Genomic DNA, 25,556 nt, shown 5'->3' with positions numbered 1-25,556 from the left:
AGCGCCTGCATGGGCATCACAGGCACACAGGTCAGGAGGGGGCTTCCAGTTCAGAGACTTGAGGCGATGTGAGGTCATTTCCGTTTTTATGTACTTTTCTCTTTCCTGTTTCAGTCTCCAGTTCCAGTGACCCCCAAGAGCATCCGGTGCACACACCAAGAGACGTTTTTCAAGACGCCTGGCAGCCTCGGGGACCCTGTCCTCAGGGGAAAAGAAAGGAATCAGTCACGAAGCTCCAGCTCGGCACAGAGGAGACTGGAAATCCCCAGCGGGGGTGCAGACTAACCTGATGCTTTGCCCAGCAGAGGTGAGGATCCAGGCGCCTGAATTCCCCTTTGTCACAGGTCATGTCCTAATGCTGAACCGAAACCAGCATGCATCCTTCCTCTCTCCTGCATCCCCTGGTTCTAATGTTAACTATCCATCTTCATGAAGCATCTATATTCCTGCAAGTAATTGTTCCTAATTGTACATTTCATACCAGTTAGTGTCCGACTCTGTACGTGGTGTCACAGTGGAAGCATCAGCTGACTTCTGTCATTTTCATTCAGGAATCATCTTATTGCTGGAAGGAAATCTGAATAGCCTCCTGGAACCTTGTGGTTTTTCTAAAGGGGAGGGGGCGCGTCTAGCACTTAACTGGGGTGAATGTTCTTGACGTGTATTACCGCTCACCCTGAGTAGATCTGTGGTGAGAGAAACTTCCTTTCTGCAGTTTAAAAAAGCTACTGCTTCCTTCGGCTTCATCAGGAAGCCAGCTTCAGTTGTGAATCCTATGGTATTATTTATTTTGTTCGTGAAGTGGGATTTAGTGCAAAAAAGTTTACAACGACAGCAAAACACATATTTTTCAGGGTATGACGACTTGAATGTTTGTACTTTTTTCCTATAATTTGCCCTGCACTTACTTTACAACCTAGTAATAATGTGGATAAATATATATACATGACGGAATGTCAAGACCAAAATAACTGTGAATGATACACCTTGCTATAATGAACTGTGCTAACCCAACCTGGGCGTGAGCATTAAGATGAACTCTAGCAGCCAGATAGCTGCTGCTCAATAACTGTGTGAACAATGAGGTTTTACTGATCATTTGCTTAAAAAAAAAAAAAAAAGGAAAAAAACCTACCATGTTCAGTTTCCTTCACTACATGCCCTTGTGGTTTTTTATTTAAATGTTAACTGTAGAGTATCAGGTATGGGACGTCTTCTAGCAATTGCTTTTTTATTGAATAAATCAGGATGGTAGAAAGGAATTCTACAGAAAATTGAGACCTAGTTGGGATGTTTTAGTAGAATTCTGAAGAATGACAATGTAAAGATTGATATAGGACAATAGGTGATGCTTTTTTTTTTTAACTTTTTTTCTTCATGTTGGGAAGAGTAAGAGGGAAAACAGACACATTATGTTTAGAACCCCAAAGAATTCAAACCACAGTGATTTTTTCATAGAAGTTCTGCAAAATGAGAACAGAGTGCAGGGGATCATTGTTCTAGCATAAATGCAATTCTAGAGACTTATCAGTATCCCTTTGTCAAACTGTGCTCCTTGAGGATTTCATTAAGTAGCAGAACTAGATCTTTGCATGCCTAGATGTGTTGATACTTACCTCGTGGTCTCTTCAGAACAGATGGCTTCCTCCTCCCCGCCCAACCCTCCCTCCCTCTCCCCCTTCATTTTCCCCTCCTTTCCTTCCTTCCTTTCTTTATTCCTTTCTCCTTCTTTAAACTTTTAAAATTTGGAGTCTTGGTGTAGGTTTTTATTTTTATTTTTGGACCCAAAATGTTATATGAAAGAATAAAAATATTAATTTAAGAGACTCTGGGAGTCTGATAAAGTAGCTTTATATTAACTACAGGATGGTATTAGCCTTATCACCCCCATGAGATTGTTGAAAACTTGAGGTAGGTAGCCAGATTAAATAAATTTGCTATTATATAAAATTTTTATCAACACTAAACTTTTAAAGTTTACAAGATGGTTTTTTCCCCTCCTTTTCATAGTCTTCTCTAGAGTTAAACAGATAAAAAGTCCAGTCCTCATCTTCTGCTAGTCTAATTGTATGGTAATGATTACCCTGAAGTAATAGGATGGATTTCCTATCGAAACAAAAATATCCTTTTTTCAAGTAGATTGTAAAACACACAGCATATAAATCCATACAAGATACATACATTTTAAATATATCATGCTTCAGACCATCCACAAAATATTTTCACTTCAGAGGGCTACATTTAGATGAAAATACAGACTGATTTTCCCCTCACTGTTCTTGGATGCCTGCCACTTTAACTTCTCAATCCTTTTTTAATTCTGTTCGTGGTATGACCATATAAACCTCAGAAGATTTACGGTTCTTGAGGAGTGTTAACAGACAAACCCATAAATGAGACTATGATTCTGTGACCATACTTAGCCATAGAAAAACCAAGAGCAGGTTCCTTTTGCATTCAGTACCCACTTCTTCACGTGGCTCCGTGGCGTGTAGAAATGATAATGCAGTGATCATTTCTCTCGGAATATGAATCTGTTTGTTACAGAGCAGCTGATGGTAGTGGAACAGCTGAGCTAGATATGGATGTTAGGGGTGGTGAAGAAGCCTTGGTGGCAATCTTGAGTCTATCATTGTATAATTTCGTAAAAGAAAAAAAAAAAATAGATTGTCCGTGACCCTGCTAAGGAAATGCAGCTCTGAGTCAGCACTGAGGGAGGTGTGTGTGTGCCCTGCACTGTCCAGGGTTTGTGAAACCCTTTCATTCTGGTACAAGAGTTGGGGGTATAACTTTTATACTTGAATCTACCTACCAAGTTTACATTTCTCGATTCCTTTTTGTAAGGTGCTATTTCTGTATTTAAAGAACGTTTTTTCCCAGTGTAAAGCTGCTTTCCGCTTTATCTTATTGCACTGCTAGTTTTGTGTAGGTATTTTATTGCTGCTTACTGCTTTCTTTTGTATCACGTAGCTCTGCTCTTTCTTCTAATGGCTATATTATCTATATAATTTTTTCGTTTTTTCTTTTAGCAAAGTATTAAGCTTTATAAAATATCAATAAAAATTAATTCATTTTAACGAGAAGTGTTGGTTGTATTTGTTGGTGAGCTTTCTGTAGATACTGATTTCATGGTAAAACCATTCACTGTACAGAGTAGCCAGCCAGACCTTCATAAACCCAAGTCAAATCTTTTTCCTGAGCCCTTCTGGCGGTTCCCAAATGCCAAAACTTACAGTAGCAGAAACATGTGGGAGCTTGGGCAGGTTGAGGGACTCTGCTGTTGAGATTTTCATTTCTACCAGAGGTAGAATCACTGTGGGTTTGAAGTTTCCAGATGATGTGAGGCTTAACCAATACAAGAATCACCAGTGAGGTCACCTCCCTGGCTTCTCATGATCTGTTAGGTTAAATGGTTCTTAGTCTAGCAAATGCTCACCCATTGTTCAAAGCCAGATTCCATGGTTAACCCTCGCTTTTACATGAACCTCCAAGAGACTTACTCTGACTTTCCTTAGCTCATATTATCTCCAGAGCCAACTGGAGATGCCATTGCGGTCAATCTCCTCTGCTAGACTGTCAGGCGCGGAGGAAAACAGCTTAGAAACTCCAACCTCAAACCCAGCCCCTGGGGCTCTGAAGAAGCCCCTAAACTGGTGAATGGATGGCCCACAGGACCTGCCACAACAGGGCTTGTCCCTTCCAAGCCTTCAGCTGGATTCAGCTTGTGCCTGAGACCTCTTCCAACAAATCACTTGTCCCAGTCTTTAGCCCTCATCTTGCAGAGGTATCTAAAGTGACCCAGGACAGATCTGCTTCTGCACACAGTCAGGGTTAGGATTTTGCGTGAGTGCCCATTCATTTCAGTCATGTCCAGTACTTTGGGAACCCATGGACCACAGCCCGCCAGGCTCCTCAGCTCTTATAACTCTCAGGCAGGAATAAAGTGGGTTGCCATTTCCTACTCCAGGGGATCTTCCCAACCCATGGATCAAGCCTGGGTCTCCTGTCTGGGCAGGCAGATTCTTTACCACTGAGCCACCCGGGAAGCCCATTGGGATTTTACTAGCATCGATTTAGTGGCATCATATATAACACAGTATTGCAGGCATCCGCGAGTATCTTCTTGTGTGTGCCCACCCTTGTGTCTAACAGTGTAAAGGGTATATTGAACAAGCAGAACTCATGGGATAATCGTGGAAGCAACTTGATTTTGTTTGCCAGTGTCCCTTTAAGCCTGGTCAATGGGGGTAACACACATACACTTGTATGAAGGTAAAGTCAGGTGCGGAGGCCTCCCCATTACTGTAAATAGTAGAAGTTCTATAATCTTAAGTTAAGGCATTCTCGGTTCATGATGCAGGATAGGCATTTAAAATTTCTGCTGCCTGGGCTCTCTGTAGCCTGGTCACCAATGACAATCCTTCGTCTCTTCTCTGCTGGGTGTCGCTCCTTTTGCAGTGAGCTGGCCTAGATTTCCATGCCCAGGAAGATCAATGCAGGGGCAGTGTGAGAGATGAAGATGGCAGTGAAGCTGAGGTGATCGGGCCTCTCACGTGGCGGGCCTGGTATGTGTTGGAGCTGTTTTAACTGACAGCTGCTCAGAAGCCTGTGCTTGGGAACACTGGCCGGAAGAAACCATCTTCCTCCAGCTGCTGTTCTCCTTCCGTCGCTGGTTTTCCAACATCTACTCCACACAGCTGCCTGCTGGGCAGGACTTAGAACAGTCTATCTGCCTATCTGCCACTAGCCCACATCCAGTGCCTGATTCTTGGAGAGAAGGCCCAACCCAGCTCACGTGGCCTCTCCCTCCCCACTGTAGCTTCAAGCCCACACAGGTCCCCCAGGCCAGAGTCAGGCACCGGCACCCCTCTCAACTGCAGGCAAGAGTGAAGTGAGCAGCCCCCTGCCCTTGCCCTTGGTGGCTCCTGGGAGGCAGAGGCGAGGAACCACAGCATAATTCTCCACAAAATCCATTTCTATTCCCACTTACTCAGCCCTTTCAAGGCTCTTTCAAGATGTGGGTACAATGTGTAACTGGTTTGCAAAACCTCGTTTATCAGTTTTACAGAATGCAACTATAACTTGCTGCTGCAGCCAAGCTCACCATTTAACATCCGGTTAAAACAATTCTAATCTTCCATTGTCCAAGATTTGCCTTTTCCTAGGTGAATGTTAGGGAACTTAATATCTTCTCTTTAAGAAATTAATTTTTGACCGCTGTTAATTTTTTAGTATTAACATCAGTTTGATGAGTTTGATGTTCTTTCTGTCCTGAAAATGCTACTGAAATAAAGAAATCATACCTGAAGCTACAATAGTTTTCTTTTAATTCTCTCATATCTAAATCCTTTTTTTGTAAATAGCACAATGGTAGCATTCAATTTGATTGGCTCTTTTATATAAGCAGTCAGTCATTCCCCAACTGTGCCCTGAAGAACTCAACTACCGATAGATATTAGGAGTCAAAAGTGGGTAATTTTGGTAAAACAATATTAAATATCTAATTTTTTAACTATCGGATTTATTAGAGACTAAAATGTGCAAGAAGAAATATATATGCAAATTCTTTAAACCTGGTTTGATAGCAGGATCACTTTTTTTTCCTTAGAGCATTTTACAAGTATTAGGTTCAGCAGAAGTTACTTTGAGAAACAATGAATTAAATAACCCTCTAAAACTTAGTCTTCACTGAATAGAAAAAGGACATTAGTTTCTAAAACCAGGGACTATAGGTGCTTTATACCTGTATTCACAATGCCTACCACAAAATGTGCACCTAGTAAAAATGGGGCAAGAATACTGGGTGATGAGTTAGCACGAAAACAGTTGACCCTTGAATAATATGGGCATTAAGCATGCTGAGCCTCCATGCAGCTGAAAACCTACATATAACTTGCCCCTTACAGACTCCATGTTTGAGGTTCTTTCATCGTTCGGCATCCACCAATTCAACCGACCCCATATCATGTAGTAATATTATCTGAAATAGCACCATTGCAGTAGTACTATTGAAAAAAAATATGTGATAAGTTCAAGCCACGTTAACAGCCACCAATACATAATTTTTGAAAAACCTTAATTGCATGGTTCTATACACATAATCGTTATTTCATAAATCACTGTGGTCTACAGCTTGGGTTTTTTCTGTTGAGAAGAATGGCATCTGTGATGCCAAAAGCAAGATTGTCACAATGTAGTCAGTTTTCTGGTATCTACGATGCCATCAGTGCTTAGAAAACTGACTAAATTGTGACAATCTTGCTTTTAACTATTAGCTGCATTCTATGCAACATTTTCTTGACTCTTTCAGCATCCCTTTCCTGTCCCCTTACAGCCGGGTCCCAACTTGACTCCCAAGCTATGCGAGCTGTTGTTTGACCCTCAGCATTCAAAGAACTCCTGAGTTCTTTATCACAGGGTCTGGGAACTACATTTTCCAAATCCCCAAGCTATCAGGTTCTAGATGTGATTCTGTCAATTAAATACACTCATGCAGGATTGGACTTCCCTGGTAGCTCAGCTGGTAAAGAATCCGCCTGCAATGCAGGAGACCTAGGTTCAATCCCTGGGTTGAGAAGATCGCTTGGAGGAGGGCATGGCAACCCACTCCAGTACTCTTGCCTGGAGAACACCATGGACAGAGGAGCCTGGTGGGCTACAGTCCATGGGGTCACAGAGGGTCAGACACAACTGAGTAAGCACAGCAGGATTAGGCAGAAAAAAAGCTGAGGTTGTTCCGCTTACACTAGAGCAACCCGTGGCAGACTGTCTTGTACCACCCATCATTTATTCTACTGTTAAGTCAAAACTATGTGCCCGCAATAATGTTGGCATTGGTTTCATTACTGTCCTAACCATCATGAGGAAACAGCGTCCCCTCAACTATAGCGAGTGCAATAAACAGCAGCTTCTCACCAGAATCAACATTTGATATCTCCACCTATCCCACCAAAATCATGCTCATCATTTATTCACTCCATAAACATTGTTGCTATTGCAAACAGCAATAGTCTTTGGAGGGAGGAGGTGGCATTTTTCTTTTTTCTCCCTTCCCTTATCTCTCTTTAATACTGGTAGAGAATTATAGAAATGTCAAGTTCAAAAGTACCCTGAAAGTTTTCATATTGACTCTGTTTTACAGAGAGGAAATAGAAGGGGTCTAAGGGACTCAGCCTGGGTTACACAGCTACTTAACCACAAAGCTGAGCCAGAATGCAAGGCTCCCAGGAACCCAGCCCAGCACCCTTGTTCTGCGCCATGCCAATTAACAAGCGAAGGCAAAATCTTCTCACAGTGTTAAAGGACTCCATACAAACCTCTCCAGTTTTCAGGATGTATGAACTTTATAGACCCACCAGACTTGGGTGAGAAGAAAGTTATGACATTAGTCCCCAAGCAGCCCTGTCTTTACACAAGCTGAAACTGTGCGAAGCAATCTTAGCATCTGACCTGCGTTTTGAGAAATGTATTTGACATAGCCAAGTAGAGAAACAGGTGGAAAGAGGGCATTTGAGGCAGCAGTAATAGCTGGCACAAAGGCATGGAGACATACTTACAATTGTTTTGTGACCTCTAAAAATCTTTATCAAAACATCTAAAACTTTCTTACTGTTGACTATAAATATTTAAGGAAATGAAAAAGTAAAACCAGTACTGATTTAGTGTGTTATTTAAAACTTTAGAAACATTGAGAACTAAAGTGTTTCATTTCTTTACAATAAAAACTTATCAAGAATAGTTTGAACAGTGCTTAATTTCTTATCCCATAAATTACAGTGAATACTCGTCATTTTTCTATGTGTTGATGGATTATTATACTCCTTTCTAAGTTTGGGTCAGCTTCCAAATTTTATCCTCTGCACTTTCAACTTCATGAAATATCTCTGTGAGGTCATTCAATAAGACATTTTCTCAGGCATCACTCTCTCTGAAGGCATCTTTATCTTTTTCATCACAATCACTTTCCTCGCTTACACTGATAAATTAACCTTCATTACACTCTTTTAACTGCATATCTATAGTCTCTCAAATGGTGGCAGGGTCAGGATCCCACAATCAATTATTTCTTTCTAACTATCCTTATGTTCAGTTCAAATTTCATCTCCACCATTTCCGCGTTCCTTTTAATTTGCTTCACTTTCATCTTTGTTGGCCAATTCTTTCTTTCCAGTATTGACATTATTAAAATATGTGTGTACATCACTGGGAAACAGAGGAAACATGACTACATCCTTTTCTGTCTGCATGAGCAGACTTTGTGCATGAACACTTGAAAGAAGTGGTGTGATTAGTCATTGGTCATGGTAGGATCTGTTATTTATGTAGTGATTTGTAGACTGAAATTGATAACAGTGAAATTGATACTTTTATGCAATTACTCACACCTAATATATCACATCAGAGTAATTGATATTTGAACCATGTTATCAGGGGACTGGAGTTATATAACTAAACCATGATAACTGCCATGTCTGCATACCAGAACTGCAAAGCAAGGACTGCTTGTATTTATATTCTGTGATTTAAATTAATTTCTGTTTTATGGCTTAAAGACTTAAACAAATGACATGATGCCATAAAACTCCTAGAAGGTATCACAGGCAAAACATTCTCTGACATAAATTACACCAGTGTTTTTTCTTAGGCCAATCACCCACGGCAATAAAGATAAAAACAAAAATAAACAAATGGGGCTGAATCAAACTTACAAACTTTTGCACAGCAAAGGAAATCAAACAAAAGGACAACCTACAGAATGGGAGAAAATATTTGCAAATGATGCAAATGACAAAGGCTTAATTTCCAGAATATACAAACAGCTCATACAACTCAACAAGAAAACCAAACAATCCAACCAAAACATGGGCAGAAGATCTAAATAGACATTTCTCCAGAGAAAACATACAGATGGCCAACAGTACATGAAAAGATGCTCAGCATTGCTCATTATTAGAGAAATGCAAATCTACAGTGAAATACCACCTCACACCAGTCAGAATGGTCATTATTAAAATTCTACAGATAATAAGTGCTGGAGAGGACATGGAGAAAAGGGAACTGTCCTACACCATTGGGAGGAACGTAAGTTGGTCCAGCCACTATGGAAAATAGTATGGCAGTTCCTCAAAAAACTAAAAATAGAATTACCATATGATCCAGCAATCACATTCCTAGACATATATCTGGACAAAACTGTAATTCAAAAAGATACATGAACTCCTACGTTCATAGCACTATTCACAATAGCCAAGACATGGAAACAATGTAAATGTCCATCAACAGACGAATAGATAAAGATGTGGTACATCTATACAATGGAATACTACTCAGCTGTAAAAAAAAGAAAAGGGAATAATGCCATTTGCAGCAATGTGGATGCATCTAGAGATTATCACACTAAGTCAGAAAGAGAAAGACAAATACCACACGAAATCACTTATATGTGTAATCTAAACTATGACACAAATGACTCTCTACAAAACTGACTCAGAGAGAGATCAGACTTGTGGCTGTTGATGGGGGCGTCCTAGAGGGATGCCCTGGGAGGTTGGGGTTAGCAGATGCAAACTGTCATACATAAATGGATAAACAACAAGGTCCTACCATAATGGAAAATATAAAAAAGACCACATGTGTATACATATATATATGTATATATGTAAACTGAATCACTTTCTGCTGTACAGTGGAGATTAACACGACATTGTAAATCAACTATGCTTTAACAAAAAATTCATTTCTATTTTAATCTTTCATTCTACCTATGGCAGAAATTAATCTCGGTCAATTCAGAATAATATCAGTCAATTCAGAACACTCTTCCCGACCCCAGCAAACATTTCCCGCCACATTCTAGAAGCAGTATTTGTAGTGACATGTATTTAAAAACATAGTTCAAACAGGCTTAAACAGTAAAGGCCTGGTTTGCTCACATCACTAAAAGCACAGAGGAAGGACCATGATTCAAGCTCATTTTCCTTCAGTTCCTTAGGTTCTGCCTTACTCCCTACTCCACATGTTAGTTTAATCCACAGGCGGCAGCAATTACATTTCCACTCAAGACAAGTTCACAGAGAAAAAACTGTTGGAAATTCTTCCAAAGGAATAAGAAAGGACTTTCTCAGAGTTTCTTTGTAAAAATCTCTCCTCAGTTCATATTGGTTCCAGTTGCCTTACAAGTCCATTTCTAGACCAATTACTGGTGAGGGATATAGGATAACCTTTATTCCATTTAGACCTATCTTTGAAACTGAAACCTACAGGGGCTCTATAGGGGAGGAGCTGACACTTGAACAAAATTGGGTTCTACTGGAATGAGAAACGCAGGAACTAGATGCTGGCTGGCAACAGCAGTGTCTCTACAGCCCCACCTCCTCTCCCTGCAGTCATGGCACCAGGGCATCGGGAAGGACATATGGGTTCTCAGTCCTTATTTGTTCAAAGTGACATCAGCTCAGGTGTAGATTTTCCCTTCCAGTCTTTGGTCCCTGTTACCCTTTTGACATCCAGCGTGCCTTCCTTGGGTCTAGGTCCAACCCTCTGGCCTTCCGGGCTGAGTCTTTCTCATCTAACCACATCTCTAAGTCTGCTGGTTCTTGGTCCCACATTCACCACATTTCTCTCAGCCCCCAGGAAAACCACTAGTCTCCTAGGATGATGATCTTTCATCTGCCTCGAGCACCAGGAGAGTCTTGGGAAGCTGTCTCTGATTCACTCTGCCAAGAGAGTTTCAGCTAAGGCTGGGTCACAGGGTCACTGTTTGTTGAGTCTGAGCCTCTGGAGCCACCATTTGCAAAGCTTCAACTTAGTGTGCAAAAGTAATTAGCTTTTCAATCATATTAAAGGCATAAATCTTAGAGAAACTCTTGTCTTATACATAAAGATACATATAAAAGTGTTTTCATCATTCCAGTATTTGTAACAGTAAAAAGCTATAAATGAACCAAAGTTCCAACAACATGGATAGAGAGAGATCTATTCATATCCCATGCTACTATTGAATACTTTAAATAACCAGATCCATATGCATCAACATGGATACATCTAAAACATAAGGTTAAGTGGGAAAAGTGGTAGAAAAATATATAAAACATATACAAAAACATATTTTAAAGCACTTTGTAATAAATATATGAAAGAATAGACACAAAGAAATGCTATTATACCTTAGCATCATAATAGGGTTTTCTAAAAAGGTAGGATTTATAAAGGAAATGAGATAGGATTAGTGGAGTGACTTGAACTGCATCTATAGTGTTTTATTTCTTTTTTAACAAAGGGATCTGAGGTCAATATGGCAAATGTTAACACCTGGTAATTCTAGGATATAGGTAGTCATGTCTTTCTTATATTAATCTCTGTACTTTTCTGTATGCTGGAAATATTTTCTAATTTTAAAATTAAGGTAGGTATTTTAATTTAATAATACTAGAAAACAATTACCATCTGTTGACTATAAATCAATGGTTGCTTGAATTGGGGTTTTTATGGCTATGAGGGTTGTACTATGGGTCAGAATATCCACTATTTCTTCCTAGAGGGAGTTTGTGCTTCCTCACCATGTTGAACTCAGCAGACGCCACGGACTTACTTTTTCCAAAGACATGTAGACAGAAGTGACACGTGTCCCCAGAAGTCAGAGCTTTAAGAGAAGGCACGTGGTTTTCTATGCCTGTTTTTTCCTCTGCCAAAAATCCAGCTGCCCAGAGAGGTGCTGCTATATCATGGTCTTAGGCATGGAGCAGAAGCATATCCGACCTGCAATGAACATACAGCGTGAGCAGAAATGAACCTTGTTCTCATCACTGAGATTCGAACCTGTTGCCTCAGCCTAATTCAGGCTATCCTAACTGGCACAATTTGAAAGCTCTATAAGTGAGACACCAACATAGCATGGGCTTTCAAAATCACTTTTTTTTTTCCAACTCAGAAGACATTACAAAAAAAAAGAAGAGTTATTTAAATTTAACATTTGGAAAATTTAACTGTGCTCCCCTGAGCCCCTGCTGCCATGGTCCTATTTAGTATCAGAGGGGAAGCTTCATCATAGTCTGGCTTTTGGAATAAACCAGTGATTTCAACCTGATATGCACACAGACTTTGCAAGGAACAGGTATATATTCAAATAATTTAAAGAGAATATACTCCCCTTTTATCTTCGAATTCCATTTGTACTTGCTTCTAAAGCTGATAACCTTGGTAATGTATAAAACTGATAAACCCGATGGCCTGGGTAGTCTCTGGTCACCTGTGGAGCTGAGTGACTGCGTTGTTAGGTCGTGTGGTGTGGGCTGCATTGTTGGAGAACTCTGTTTCCTCTCCCCTTTCTCCCATTAAAAAAGAAGGGCACAATATTGTAAAGTAATTAGCCTCCAGTTAAAATAAGTTAGTTAATAAAAAAAAAAACGAAGAGCTTGGGGCATTCCCCGGTGTCTAGTGGTTAGGACGCAGTGCTTTCACCGCTGCGGCCCAGGTTCAAACACTGGTTGGGGAACTAGGATCCCATGAGCTGCAACAGTTTCCCCCCAAAAAAGAACTTAATGCCTACATAACTGAAGATTATAGAGGCACACTGTTTGGGATACAAATATCTATGGGGCATCCATCACAAGGACATTTTAAATGTTGACATCTGCGCGGAGAAAGTCAATGATTCTAATGACTGGATTTCCAACTCTTTTGCAGGTCAGGTAGCTTTCAATTGTTTTGCTCTTAATAGTTCTAAGGCAAAACTAAAACAGGTGCCCACTGATCATTAAAAATATGTATCTTGAAAGAGTACTAGGTTATATCTAGCAAGTGACTTAGAAACCACTCAAATAATTGAGTTACATTGCATAATAAAAGTTCTTCCAGTCCTATTACTTCCTGTGAATGAAAGTTTGTTGAGGCTTAAACCTAAAAAAAATGATAAATATAGAGAATATGAATATATCGATACTGACCTCTCAGTCTAGCAATGAATATTTATCATAGATAATTGAATTAATTTTTTAAAATCCCTATACATCTATGATGTATATTTCCAAATATAACACTGCTTTTTAATTTTTAATAATTATTAATCAACACTTAAATTTTTCATCAATTGTAAAGGTAAAGAAAATGCAGATAACTAAAGCCTCTAGTCACATAAATATTTTGTTATATATAATGCTATATATATTCCTCTGTAACAAAAATAAGTATGTAAATTAGAATTTAAATATAACATTATATACTTATACATAAGATATATACGCATAAAACATCACAATAAGTATTTGGGGGGAGTAAAATTCAAATATAAGTTTGAAGAGAAAAAGGAATTGTGTGAAATTATTCATATATAATTTCTTGTTCCTATAACATTACAGTGGATAACAGTGTATATCAAATCCCTTTGCCACTTACAGTCCATTGTATATATTTAAAGGCGGATACAGCAGTTTTATTTTAAAGTGTCGATATCCACAACCACAGGAAACTATATTTATTCCTTACCACCATTTGAACTTATAATGGAAATTTCTACACACAAACTTAAAAATGTACTTGAAATTTTTCAAAATTAATCTAAGGGATACCTGAGCAAAACTGCAGACACTACTTTTCCCAGCAAACGGACCCTCGCATACCCGTTCCTTCCCCTTCAGCCCGTCAGGCTCCCAGCTTTGTCCACGCGGTGGCAGCAGCGTCTGTGCAGAAGGATGGGTTTCCATCCGAGGCCTTCTAATCATTCCCATATTGCATTTGCAATTAACATGCTAAATAGTTTACATATTGCATTGAAACAGTAAAATGTCCACTGTGACTTACCACTGCTGAATTTTAAAATATTTCATTAAATTTTTCACTCATGAGGCAAATAAGCTTATAAATACCAGAGCTATGTAAATCTCTTTTCACCCACCCAGGAATGACCTGGGCATTAAATTCGTTTTTAACACTCCTCTCTGCTCTTCTCTTCTTCACTGTTTACACAGTCTCTGGCCACCCCCCAGCTTCAGTTACTAAGCAACTGAAAGAGCTTCCTTGTTTTTGAACACTAACCATTAACTGCCCTCATTTTCTCTAATGAGAGCATGGCTGCAGCCCAAATTACCCCCTTTTCCTGAAAAACAGAGCAGGAGGCTTATGACTTATGCTAATCGTAAAGCAAATCACAGCTCAATCAATAAATGCAGGAAAAAGAAGCCCAGAATGTTTGAACAACTCTGAACATAACACCCAAACACTGCGCTCGTAAGGGTTTATTTCCCCTTACTTTAAAAAATCATGACATGATTTTACCTGTTACAGGCTACCTAGCAGAGGCTGGGTACTGCGCTAAGTGCTTCACATTTACTATTTCTTTTAATTTTCAAAATATCACTTCATTTCATACTCAACCCTATTTTTTTAAGGTTTTTACAACACTAGACAAAGTGACTGTATAAGATACAGTTGAGTGCAAGTTTCTTCATTTCTTGTTTTTGAGAAAAGACTATTGCCAAAAGGGAAGAGGGGATAGGAAACTCTGACAGGTAACCATTCACCGATCATTCTTAGGCAAATCTACTTTTTTTTTTTTTACTTTAATTTTCCAGCTTGGAAAACAGACTCATATAAGTTAAATGACTTGCCTAAGTCATAGAGCCAGCAAATGACAGATTTAGATTATGACTTGAACACTATTACGGGACAGACTGCCTCTTGCTCGTATTAGCTTCGGAATGTGGCAGGAATCACTTATCTTAGCTCATTAATTCATAAAAAGGTGGGGTTTTTTCCAACATGTAAAAAAGTATGATGAGAATTTCTATAGTAAAACTCTAGTAGACTCTCCTCTATACATGAACAAATGTTCTCAGTCCCTGGGTGAGCAGAGTTACACCGACCCAAGTTTAATCTTTGCTTTCTCACTTGTATAACCGGAGAAAGAAAGTCACCTCCTCACTTTGAGCCTCAGTTTTTCCTCTATTTAAAAAAAAAAAAAAAAGAGCATCCATTGTATAGAGATGATTTGAAAATTAATGTTGTATGTTCATCAGGATGTGTTCAACTGTTGCAACCCACGGACTCCCAAATGTATCACAGTTCAAACAGTCCACTGTATTTCTAGGCAGGCATGCCTCTTTGGCCTCAAGCCTCTCCTTCAAGGTAGCAGGTTGCTAGCCCTAGTGCTGCCTTCAATAAATGACTTTCAACAACATCTGGGACATCAGCGCCATCGAGGTAAGCTCGATGTGGGGGAAAGCGTCAGAGAAGCAAGGTCAGGAGGCTTTTTAAAGTCACCAGAGATGGAACACCTCACTTCTATCACAGTCCATCAGTTGGCACCCAGGCACCCAGATGCAACCATCAACAAGAGGCGGGGGATGTAGCCTGACTGAGGGCCTGCGAGGAAAGGGACCTCGAATGTGGGGAAATCTTGGCCTCATGCTTCTGTGACCGTTTCCCACCACACAGAGTAAGAGTTTAGTGAGTGCTACTTTCTCTTCTCTCTTCTTTCTTGCTTTTTGTCTTTCTCTTTCTATTATCCATTCATCTACATAGGAAATATTTCTTGTATAAGACATAACCATTGTTTACAGTGTGATAATTCTTCAATTCACAGTCAAACACTTTTATAGGAAACAACTTTTTGTCAAGCAGGAATTTAAGTCTTCTCAATAAATATTAGCTATTTTCATTATGATTATGATTTCTTCTTTTCTAAGTTTTCATTGGTTATGAAATAACTTGATCTACTAAGTCGCAAAATAAAGAAATATTCAAAATAATCCTGAATTCTCCGTGTTTCACTTTGTAAATATTCTAGATTAGCATACATTTTCAGAATTGGAAGGGCCTCTCAAGGTCGATTTGACAAATATCCTCAGTTCAGAGGTGAGAAAAAGTGTAAACTGAGGTGATATGCCCCCAAATCCCACAACTAGTCCCTGTCGGGACCGGGGCTTTGGATATCTAGTCAAGTTCTTATCAGTTGTAAGAACAAGACATGGTTGTAATTATTGAAGAGGTGCATGCAAAGCACTTTGAGAACCCACAGAAGCTTAACAGAAATGTAGGAACAATTCTGATATCCTCAGAAGGCTGAGGTTAAAATGCCAGTTTTATATAGAATCAACATCATTTTAGGCTGAAATCATTTATCAATTAGCTAAATAATTTCAAGGCAAGAAAAAATTAGGAGAATTTACTTTTGTTGGGGCCACCATGAGAATTGGGGAAGGTCCAGACTGGGGAGTGAGGAGGGGTTTTGAAAGCAAACCTACGTGGAGCAGAAGATAGTTGCATGGGGCAAGGATGGGTAGGAGGCGCTTCAGTAGCCAAGAACCAACATAAAGCCTTTGAACATCTCAGACAGAGGTTCTATCAATGTTATTTATCAAATGCATAAGAGTTTATATAGCAAAAAAACCCTCAGAAGGCAGATAGCACAACATTTTAAAGACTAGCATATTAATGCTCAGAGAGCAAAATGACTTTCCAGAAGAAATAGCACAGCTGGAACCTGAACCTGGTCTTTGGACTTTGAATCCATTAAACTTTCAACTAACATAGGGTATAAGAAAGGGAACATGGTGTTACTAAGGACTGACTTCATTCACTTCATAAACTCACTGTTACAGGCCGTTGGTAGACGTTGCAAATATGGCCTCAATTCTCCACTCACCCTCATTTATTCATTGCCCACTGCAATGCAACTTTATTGTTCCTTCTATGGATTGGTAGAGTCCATTTTCCCATATCTTAAATCCCACTGGTCTAGTGACTAGCTCTGGCTAATAAAATGAAGCAGCAATGATGACATGCCAATTTGAAGCCAGATTATAAAAGACTTCATGTGATTCAGCTTTCCCAACTTTGAACTTCTGCCTCCAAATTAAGGAACATTTTGGTCTAGCCAGCTGGAAAATGAGAGACTGGTGTAGAGATTATTTGTGCCAACAGAGACCTTCCTAAACTAGCCAGATCTCAACCAACCCACCAGCTAACAGGAAACACATGAAGAATCCAGACAATATCAGTCAAACCTGGCTCAGTTCAGCAGACTTGCCAAGTAGACTCATATATTAACATAACAATGGTTGTCTTAAGCCATTACATTTTGTGATGATTTGTTACTCAGCAAATGCTAACTGATACAAGGGAAATCTTGCTTCAGAACTTTCTTGAGGATCAGTATAGCCCAGGAATCCGTAAAGATTCACCCAAACATTATAAGAATATAATGAAAATTTATGCCAACTACCTCTAGTTTCCACAGTTTCCTTAGGTAACTGACAAAATGCATATTGGTCCTGCTTCTGCCAAAGTGTAAAATATCATTAAGTGAAAAAACAAAAATTTCTCCTCTCAGTCACAACTATACTTCAATAAATAAATGCCAAACAAATATCTAAAAAAATTAATCCTAAGAGCCTCAAATTATTAGGTGGTCAAGGAGTCTCAATGTTTTAATTCAACCTTGTCTGCTTTATGTATAGATCATGGCATAAGGATGCTAATAGGGTCATGTACCCAACATCCTCATTTCCTTGGAAAACATCAAAAGTGAATGAAAAGAAGAACACTTTTTTAGTCCAGAAATAGAAAAGTTGCTTGGGCTTTGAGAGGTAAGATCAGGTCAAAAACTGATGGCTGAAAAAGATGTCTCATTTCTCTCAGCCTGTAAGTCTCCCCTGCTTCCGGAACAACTGGTCTTGTGTAACAGGCTCGCCTGTAGAGTATTCGTTCTAGACACCAACTCATCCTCAGATTTTGCTGAGTTTGGAGTCTGGAGGGTCAAGTTTCAAGAAAACCAGGCAAAGTCATTTATGAGTTACATGAGAGGGAAAATTCCATATGGTTTCTGACTTGTAAAAAGTAGAATAATATTTTTTTTTCAACTCTAATCTTCTCCACCCAAACTTGTTTTCTCAAAGTATAACCTTGTCTTGTGGTTACTCTCTAAAAGAAAGTATTTTAAAAGGTCTCTTTTGGAAATGAAAAAGTTGTTCAAGCTCACTTTTAGTCTGTGTCAGCAAGCATTTCCACGTGCTGTTTGCCAGCAGGCTATTGTACTGTACAATTTGCTCAAGGCAGACTGCGCTTCTTTAGACCTATAGTAGATGAAAAAAGGAGAGTGACTTGATAGTCACATTTTAAATCTAGTTAATATTGAAAACATTTAAATAGAGTGTAAGGAATTCTGTGCTCCTATGCCAGAGGCCCATTATTCTCCCACTTAATTTAGGAGAAGGTGTTGTCCCATGGTTGGGAGCATGGGTTTGACACTCCAACTCCAGCTCTGCCATTCACTGATATTTGACTTCAGGTTCCTCCTCTGTAAAATGGGAATGATATTAATGTCACAGAGTGGCTTTTAGGGAGGGATGCCAGGTTCATGCTGAAGCAATGGCACCGTGTGGCCTTGCATCACGTGAAGAAAGACACATCGTTCCCATCGTCCCTCATTTATCCTGATGAGATGAGAATCTCGGCACCCACCCAGCCACCAGAGAGAGAGCCTCAAAGGGGCAGGTGTCCCCTCACTGAGGCAGCTGCTGCCATGAGGAGCATGGCCCTGTGTCTAGAAGACCATCCTATGTCTAAGTTTAACTTTCTGCCAGAATTTTGGGGCAGAGAAGTTGCTCCGCAATCTGTGTGGCAGGCCAGGAGGGTGAGATCATCTATTTATCCCCTTTGCATTGCCCTCCCCCCACCCCTTAAATCCCAGTGGTGCTACAACTCTTCCGGTGTTCAGTTGTATGTCATCCCCCAAAGGTAGAATTCTCCTCCAAGTCTCCCCCTTGCCATTTAATGTTGCTTAAGATTTTCTAGTTTTGTCTTAATATTTCTTATAATGGATTAGATAGCACAAATAGAAGTGCTGATTATTCCAAAGGCAATCTTGCTCATAGTGTATATTTTCAAGTTTCTAGTAAAATCTCTCTGGTGTCTCTTGGGTCCAGTCACCAAGATCATAACCAGACTGCCAAGTTCATGAAACTCTTCCATAACACAATAAAGTGCACTCTAGTGTGTCCCCGTGTATTTGGCTGAATTGATGCTACTTGGCTACAGCTGTGTGACCCTTACAGTATTTCCTGGAATAACGTTTACTCTATTGCAAAATATTACGAACCACATTGCTTCACAGTAATATTCAGCAAGTATTTTAAGTCCAGTAGGCCTGGCACACCTAAACTTTTTCCTGCTTTTCTCCTGTTCTTCTGTATCTGAGGAAAATGGGCAAGTAGGAGTTATTCAGAGAAGTGGATATAGTTCTTTGGAAAATGCTATTTTATTCTGAACCACAATTCAACCAAAGTTACTGGAATCTCTACCAAGGTTTGTAGGGATTTAAGCAGGAGCCTGGTAGGCTGCAGTCCATGGGGTCATGAAGAGTAGGACCCGAATTTGTGACTTCACTTTCACTTTTCACTTTCATGCATTGGAGAAGGCAATGGCAACCCACTCCAGTGTTCTTGCCTGGAGAATCCCAGGGATGGGGGAGACTGGCGGGCTGCCGTCAATGGGGTTGCACAGAGTCGGACATGACTGAAGCGACTTAGCAGCAGCAGCAAGCAGATAGATATGTGTGTGTGTGTGTGTGTGTGTGTACTTTTTTCCCTCGCTCTCTTTTTAAGTGATTTCTTGGTGCTATAGCTCAGAAATCGACAAGTTATATAAGCCTGAGCAAATCTAGCCTGTAGACTGTTTTTGTCAATTAAGTTATACAGAAACGTAGCCACGATCACTTGTTATGTATTGTCTGTGGTACTCTCACACTACAGCAGAAGAGTAGATGGCCCACAAAGACTGGTGTACATTCAGTTCAGTTCAGTTGCTCAGGCGTGTCCAACTCTTTGTGACCTCATGAGCTGCAGCACGCCAGGCTTCCCCATCCATCACCAGCTCCCGGACAACTCATGTCCATCAAGTTGCTGACACCATCCAACCATCTCATCCTCTGCTGTCCCCTTCTACTGCCTTCAATCTTTCCCAGCATCAGGGTCTTTTCAAATGAGTCAATTATTTGCATCACGTGGCCAAAGTATTGGAGCTTTAGCTTCAGCATCAGTCCTTCCAATAAATATTCAGGACTGATTTTCTTTAGGATTGTCTGGTGTGATCTCCTTGCAGTCCAAGGGACTCTCAAAAGTCTTCTCCAACACCACAGTTCAAAAGCACCAATTCTTCAGCGCTCAGCTTTCTTTATAGTCCAACTATCACATCCATACATGACCACTGGAAAAACCATAGCCTTGACTAAATGAACCTTTGTTGACAAAGTGATGTCTCTGCTTTTTAATATGCTGTCTAGGTTGGTCATAGCTTTTCTACCAAGGAGCAAGCATCTTTTAATTTCATGGCTGCAGTCACCATCAAGTGATTTTGGACCCAAAAAAATAAAGTCTGTCACTGTTTCCATTGTTTCCCCAACTATTTGCCACAAAGTGATGGAACCAGATGCCATGATCTTAGTTTTCTGAATGTTGAGTTTTAAGCCAACTTTTTCACTCTCCTCTTTCCTTTAATCAAGAGGCTCTTTAGTTCTTCTTCACTTTCTGCCATAAGGGTGGTGTCATCTGCATATCTGAGGTTATTGATATTTCTCCTAGCAATCTTGATTCCAGCTTGTGCTTCATCCAGCCTGGCATTTTGTATGATGTACTCCGCATAGAAGTTAAATAAGGAGAGTAACAGTATACATCCTTGACATGCTCCTTTCCCAATTTGGAACCAGTCTGTTGTTCTATGTCCGGTTCTAACTATTGCTTCCTGACCTGCATACAGATTTCTCTGGAAGCAGGTAATGTGGTCTGGTATTCCCATCTCTTGAAGAATTTTCCAGGTTGTTGTGATCCACACTGTCAAAGGCTTTGATATAATCAATAAAACAGAAGTAGATATTTTTCTGGAATTCTATAGCTTTTTCTATGATCCAACAGATGTTGGAAATTTGGTCTCTGGTTCCTCTGTCTTCTCTAAATTTAGCTTGAACATCTGGAGGATGTTCACCATTCATGTACTGTTGAAGCCTGGCTTGGAGAATTTTGAGCACTACTTTGATAGTGTGTAAGATGAGTGCAATTGTGTGTCAGTTTGAACATTCTTTGGCATTGCCCTTCTTTGGGATTGGAATGAAAACTGACCTTTTCCAGTCCAGTGGCCACTGCTGAATTTTCCAAATTTGCTGGCATATTGGGTGCAGCACTTTCACAGCATCATCTTCTAGGATTTGAAATAGCTCAGCTGGAATTCCATCACCTCCACTAGCTTTGTTTATAGTGATGCTTCCTAAGGCCCACTTGACTTTACATTCCAGGATGTCTGGCTCTAGGTGAATGATCACACCATCATGGTTATCTGGATCATGAAGATCTTTTTTGTATAGTTCTTCTGTGTATTCTTGCCACCTCTTCTTAATATCTTCTGCTTCTGTTAGGTCCATACCATTTCTGTCCTTTATTGTGCCCATCTTTGCATGAAATGTTCCCTTGGTATCTCTAATTTTCTTGAGGAGATCTCTAGTCTTTCTCATTCTATTGTTTTCCTCTATTTCTTTGCATTGATCACTGAGGAAGGCTTTCTTATCTCTCCTTGCTATTCTTTGGAACTCTGCATTCAAATGGGTGTATCTTTCCTTTTCTCCTTTGCCTTTTGGTGTTTATTATCCGATCCTTTATAGAAAAAGTTTGCTGACTCCTATAGATGAAAGACTTGATCAGTTTGTATCTGTGAGGTTGAGGCTAAGATGGAAGAGATGAATTCCACATGATTGACAGGCAGTTTATACTCAGGATTTCCCCTCTGTACAGGCTTGAATACTGTCCCCTCCCCCACAAAATTCACGTCTATCTGGAACCTGTGGACGTGACCTTACTTGGAAACAGGGTCTTGGCAGATGTAATCAAGTTAAGATGAGGTCGTATTGGACTTGGATGGGCCCTAAGTTCAATGACTGTGGTCCATATAAGGAGACAGAGGTCTGGAGACCCCATAAAAGAAGGCTATGTGCCAACAGAGGCAAAGATTGAAGTGATGCTTCTATAGCCAAGGAATGCTAAGGATTGCCTGAGCCACTAGAAGCAGGAAGAGGCAAGAAAAAATTCTCTCTTAGAACCTTCCAGAGGGAGGATGTCCCTGCTGATACCTTGATTTCACCTTTTTGGCCTCCGGCAGTGTGAGAGAATAAATTTCTGTTGCTTTTAAGCCAACTTGTTGACAGTTATTTGTTCAGCAGCCCTGGGAAACTAATAAAGTTCAGCTGTAAACTAAACGATTCAGGTTTTAGCTGTAAAGCCCTACGACTACTTTTCTCTTTACCATGAAAGGATGACCAAGCAGCTGATGAAATCTCAGGGCACTAATGCACCGAAAATTTTAAATACATGTAAAGATGACTTACAATGTTTTTTCAACTATGTAAGCTAGAACTGGGTTGGAGTATAGATAAGAAGGTTAGGGGGAAAGAATTATAAAATTAAGGGGTGAAATCAGATAACTAAAAAAGTATATGTTCTCATAATGTTCACGTTTTTTACCTTAGCAAATAGAAGAAGATTCTTTCTTCTGTCAGTTCTCAGACCCACATATTGAACAATTTCTTCCCCTCTTGTTTGAGCACTCTTGTTTCAACAACCACATTGCTTACTCCCTCATTTCCTTCAGGTCTCTTCTCAAGTGACACTTGATCAAAGACGCCTTCTCTTGCCACCTTCTATAAAACACACACACACACGCACACATGCCCAAGCACACACATACACATCTTCACTCAGTCTCTTTGTAGCCTCTTTATCCTGACGATTCTTCCTAGCACGTATATTCATTCACTGTCACCTCCCTCCACTAGACTAGAAGCTCTGCGGGTTCAGGGACTTTGCCCTGTTTTGTTCACTTACGTATCTCCTATGTCCGTGTTTATGAAGCAGGAACATAGGGACATAGGGATGGTGGCCTGGGCTCAAATTTTGGAACTAGCATCTTCTAGCTGTGTGATCTTGGGTAAGTGATGCATCTCTCTGAGCCCAACTCACCCCAGCTATCAAAAAGAAATCAGAAGGATGGTAACAATATATGCCAAACAGATTGTAGCTTTTGATATGTTATTATTGTCAATGTGGAAATGCAAAACTTCAAAATAGAGTAATGCCAATGTTCATTCTTCTATTTCTAGAGTGTCTCGAGGCACTGATGTCTTCACAGCTGACATACATACAAAACTGACCTTTAAAAATAACTTTTCATACTCAAGAACATGCAATACAACCAAAATGTCTTCAGAGTCATAAGAATTCTTAAGATTCATAAGAACTGACATATAAGAAATTCTCTTTCTTTGAGAAAGATTAAAAAAAAACAGAAGACTGCCCTGTTAGTTTAAACTAAAAGGGGAAGTGTTAAATCCAGGTAAGACTATGATATCCAAGGTTGGGCAGTGTCACCAAGATTCAGAAGGGTCTGAGAACCAGGACTATCAGGAACCAAAGCATCTTCTCTCTTCTCTTCCTCTCGGCCTCCCCATCCTTTCTCTTCCTTTCTCTGCCCTCTGTCTCTTCTCCTCCCTCATGCCAACTGATTTAGAGTAACAGACTCACTTTTCCCTGCAGACAATGGTTGCTATAGTCTAGCTCCGTGTGGCCAGCAACCAGCTAGAGCCAAGTTTCCGAGTGTGACCTACATCAGAATCTCATGGAGGTGCCTGCTGAATATGAACACTTCTGGGACCCATCATAAGTGGAGCACTGGACTCTTCCTTTCTCATGAGCTCTTCATGATCCTCATGTACCTGAAATGTGAGGGCCATAGAACTAGAATCTGTGTTCTAATTCTAAATCACAGGAGAGAAAGATTGAGAGGCCTAACTAAGCATACGCACTGGTCTCTTGTCATCTACGGAGAGAAGGGGGCAGAGTCACAGTATGTGAGTGTCACAGGGGCCCATATCTGCAGTAGGACACCATCCTCATGGACAGGGATAATGTTCACTAAAGTTACATCTGCCCCTAAACAACCAGAAAGCTGGAGAATGGATTCAGGTATGCTGCTATGAGAAAGAACTACATGCCACCAGGAATGGCCAAGAACCACAGGAAGAGGGTTTTTACCTTGCTTCCACCTTTTGGCTCTCTCTTGGGGCATGAATTAGCAGAATCAAATTCACCTTCAGAACCCTAGCTGCTAGGGAGTCTAGAAAATGCAGCTTTACCCTTTCCAAATGGAAGAACTGGAGGTTTTGTGAGATAAAGGGTAGATAAAATGTAACATAAATCCAGAGCCTTGGGTGCCTGTGGAGTTTGGTGGGTAAAAGAAGGCAGGCCCCGGGCATGGCGGCGGCGGCGGCCGAGGGTGTCCTCGCGACCCACCGCGAGGAGCCAGTTCGAGATGATGTTGCCGTGGAGACTGCTGAGGAAGCAAAGGAGCCTGCTGAGGCTGACATAAATGAGCTCTGTCGGGACATGTTCTCCAAAATGGCAACTTACCTGACTGGGGAACTGACGGCCACCAGTGAAGACTATAAGCTGCTGGAAAATATGAATAAACTAACCAGCCTGAAGTATCTTGAAATGAAAGATATTGCTATAAACATTAGTAGAAACTTAAAGGACTTAAACCAGAAGTATGCTGGACTGCAGCCTTATCTGGATCAGATCAACATAATTGAGGAGCAAGTAGCAGCTCTTGAGCAGGCAGCCTACAAGTTGGATGCATATTCAAAAAAACTGGAAGCCAAGTACAAGAAGCTGGAGAAGCGATGAAAAACTACTGTTTTACTGTGGGGACAAAGTCTTTTTTAATGTGGGAAGAATGTTTTATGAGACCTGAATCTTGAGGTTGATGAATTGTCAAAACTCCTCAAAAGGCAACTATGCTGGTCGTCCCAGAAACATAGCAACATTGGAGTAAACTGGAGAACTATGGCTGTCCCTGGAAGAACTTCTTTTGAGGCAGAATCCTCAGAAACTCAACAACTCCTTACCTTTTACTTGAATGCTTCATCATCCATTCAGGACAGAGAGTTTCTCAAAGTTCAGATAAACCTGGGCCTGCCAGTAGAATCAAATGAGAGGAGCTCTTTACCCTGGTAGCAGTTGATTACTATATTACTTTCTTAAATGGTTGGTTTTTGAGTTACTGTGTAAAAGGTTGTTTTTTTCTATCAAGGATGTAATGTATTGCTAACAAGATTCTAAATTAAAAAGGGAAAACAAAAAAAAAAAAAAAGAAGGCAGGCCCCATGGCCCTGGAAGTACAAGCCTCAGTCTTTATTTCTGTAAAATAATCAGTCATGAGAATTTAAAAAATTATGCATGTAAAATGCCTATCTGGTAAATAACATAAAGACATTCAAGATATAGCACCCCTTATTATAATTTTAAACATTTTTATTAATTTATCTCTGTAACAGAACATCAGCTAGCATGTGCTTAGGCAATTATATATTAAAACTCTATGACCTTCCCAGGTGGCTCAGTAGCAAAGAATCCACCTGCCAATGCAGGAGATGCAGGTTCAATCCCTGGGTCGGAAAGATTTCCTGGAGAAAGAAATGGCAACCCACTCCAGTACTCTTCCTAGGAAAGTCCATGGACAGAGGA

At 40.2% G+C, this 25,556-nt stretch overlaps 2 protein-coding genes across 2 annotated transcripts in view; both read left to right on the top strand.

The window, feature by feature from the left end:
• E2F7 (E2F transcription factor 7) overlaps positions 1–3,083 on the top strand; it is a 37,423-nt gene extending 34,340 nt beyond the window's left edge. Inside the window, exon 13 of the mRNA XM_043880055.1 lies at positions 115–3,083. Within this exon, the coding sequence (XP_043735990.1) occupies positions 115–285 (171 nt within the window). The 3' untranslated portion in view covers positions 286–3,083. The remainder of the gene's footprint in view (positions 1–114) is intronic.
• Positions 3,084–24,265: 21,182 nt separating this feature from the next.
• On the top strand, positions 24,266–25,182 carry LOC122677895 (biogenesis of lysosome-related organelles complex 1 subunit 2). The gene has a single exon (XM_043878209.1). The coding sequence runs from the start codon at positions 24,285–24,287 to the stop codon at positions 24,714–24,716; it is 432 nt and encodes a 143-aa protein (XP_043734144.1). The 5' UTR covers positions 24,266–24,284; the 3' UTR covers positions 24,717–25,182.
• Positions 25,183–25,556: the final 374 nt, after the last annotated feature.

The sequence above is a fragment of the Cervus elaphus genome, chromosome 3 (genome assembly GCF_910594005.1).
Source record: "Cervus elaphus chromosome 3, mCerEla1.1, whole genome shotgun sequence".
NCBI classification, from domain to species: Eukaryota; Metazoa; Chordata; class Mammalia; order Artiodactyla; family Cervidae; genus Cervus; species Cervus elaphus.
Note: the sequence above shows the minus strand (reverse complement) of the source record. Positions and strands in the feature narration are given on the sequence as shown.

What these genes read in the sequence shown, in the direction of transcription:
- LOC122677895 (XM_043878209.1), top strand. Translation starts at nt 24,285, where the DNA reads ATGGCGGCGGCGGCGGCCGAGGGTGTCCTCGCGACCCACCGCGAGGAG.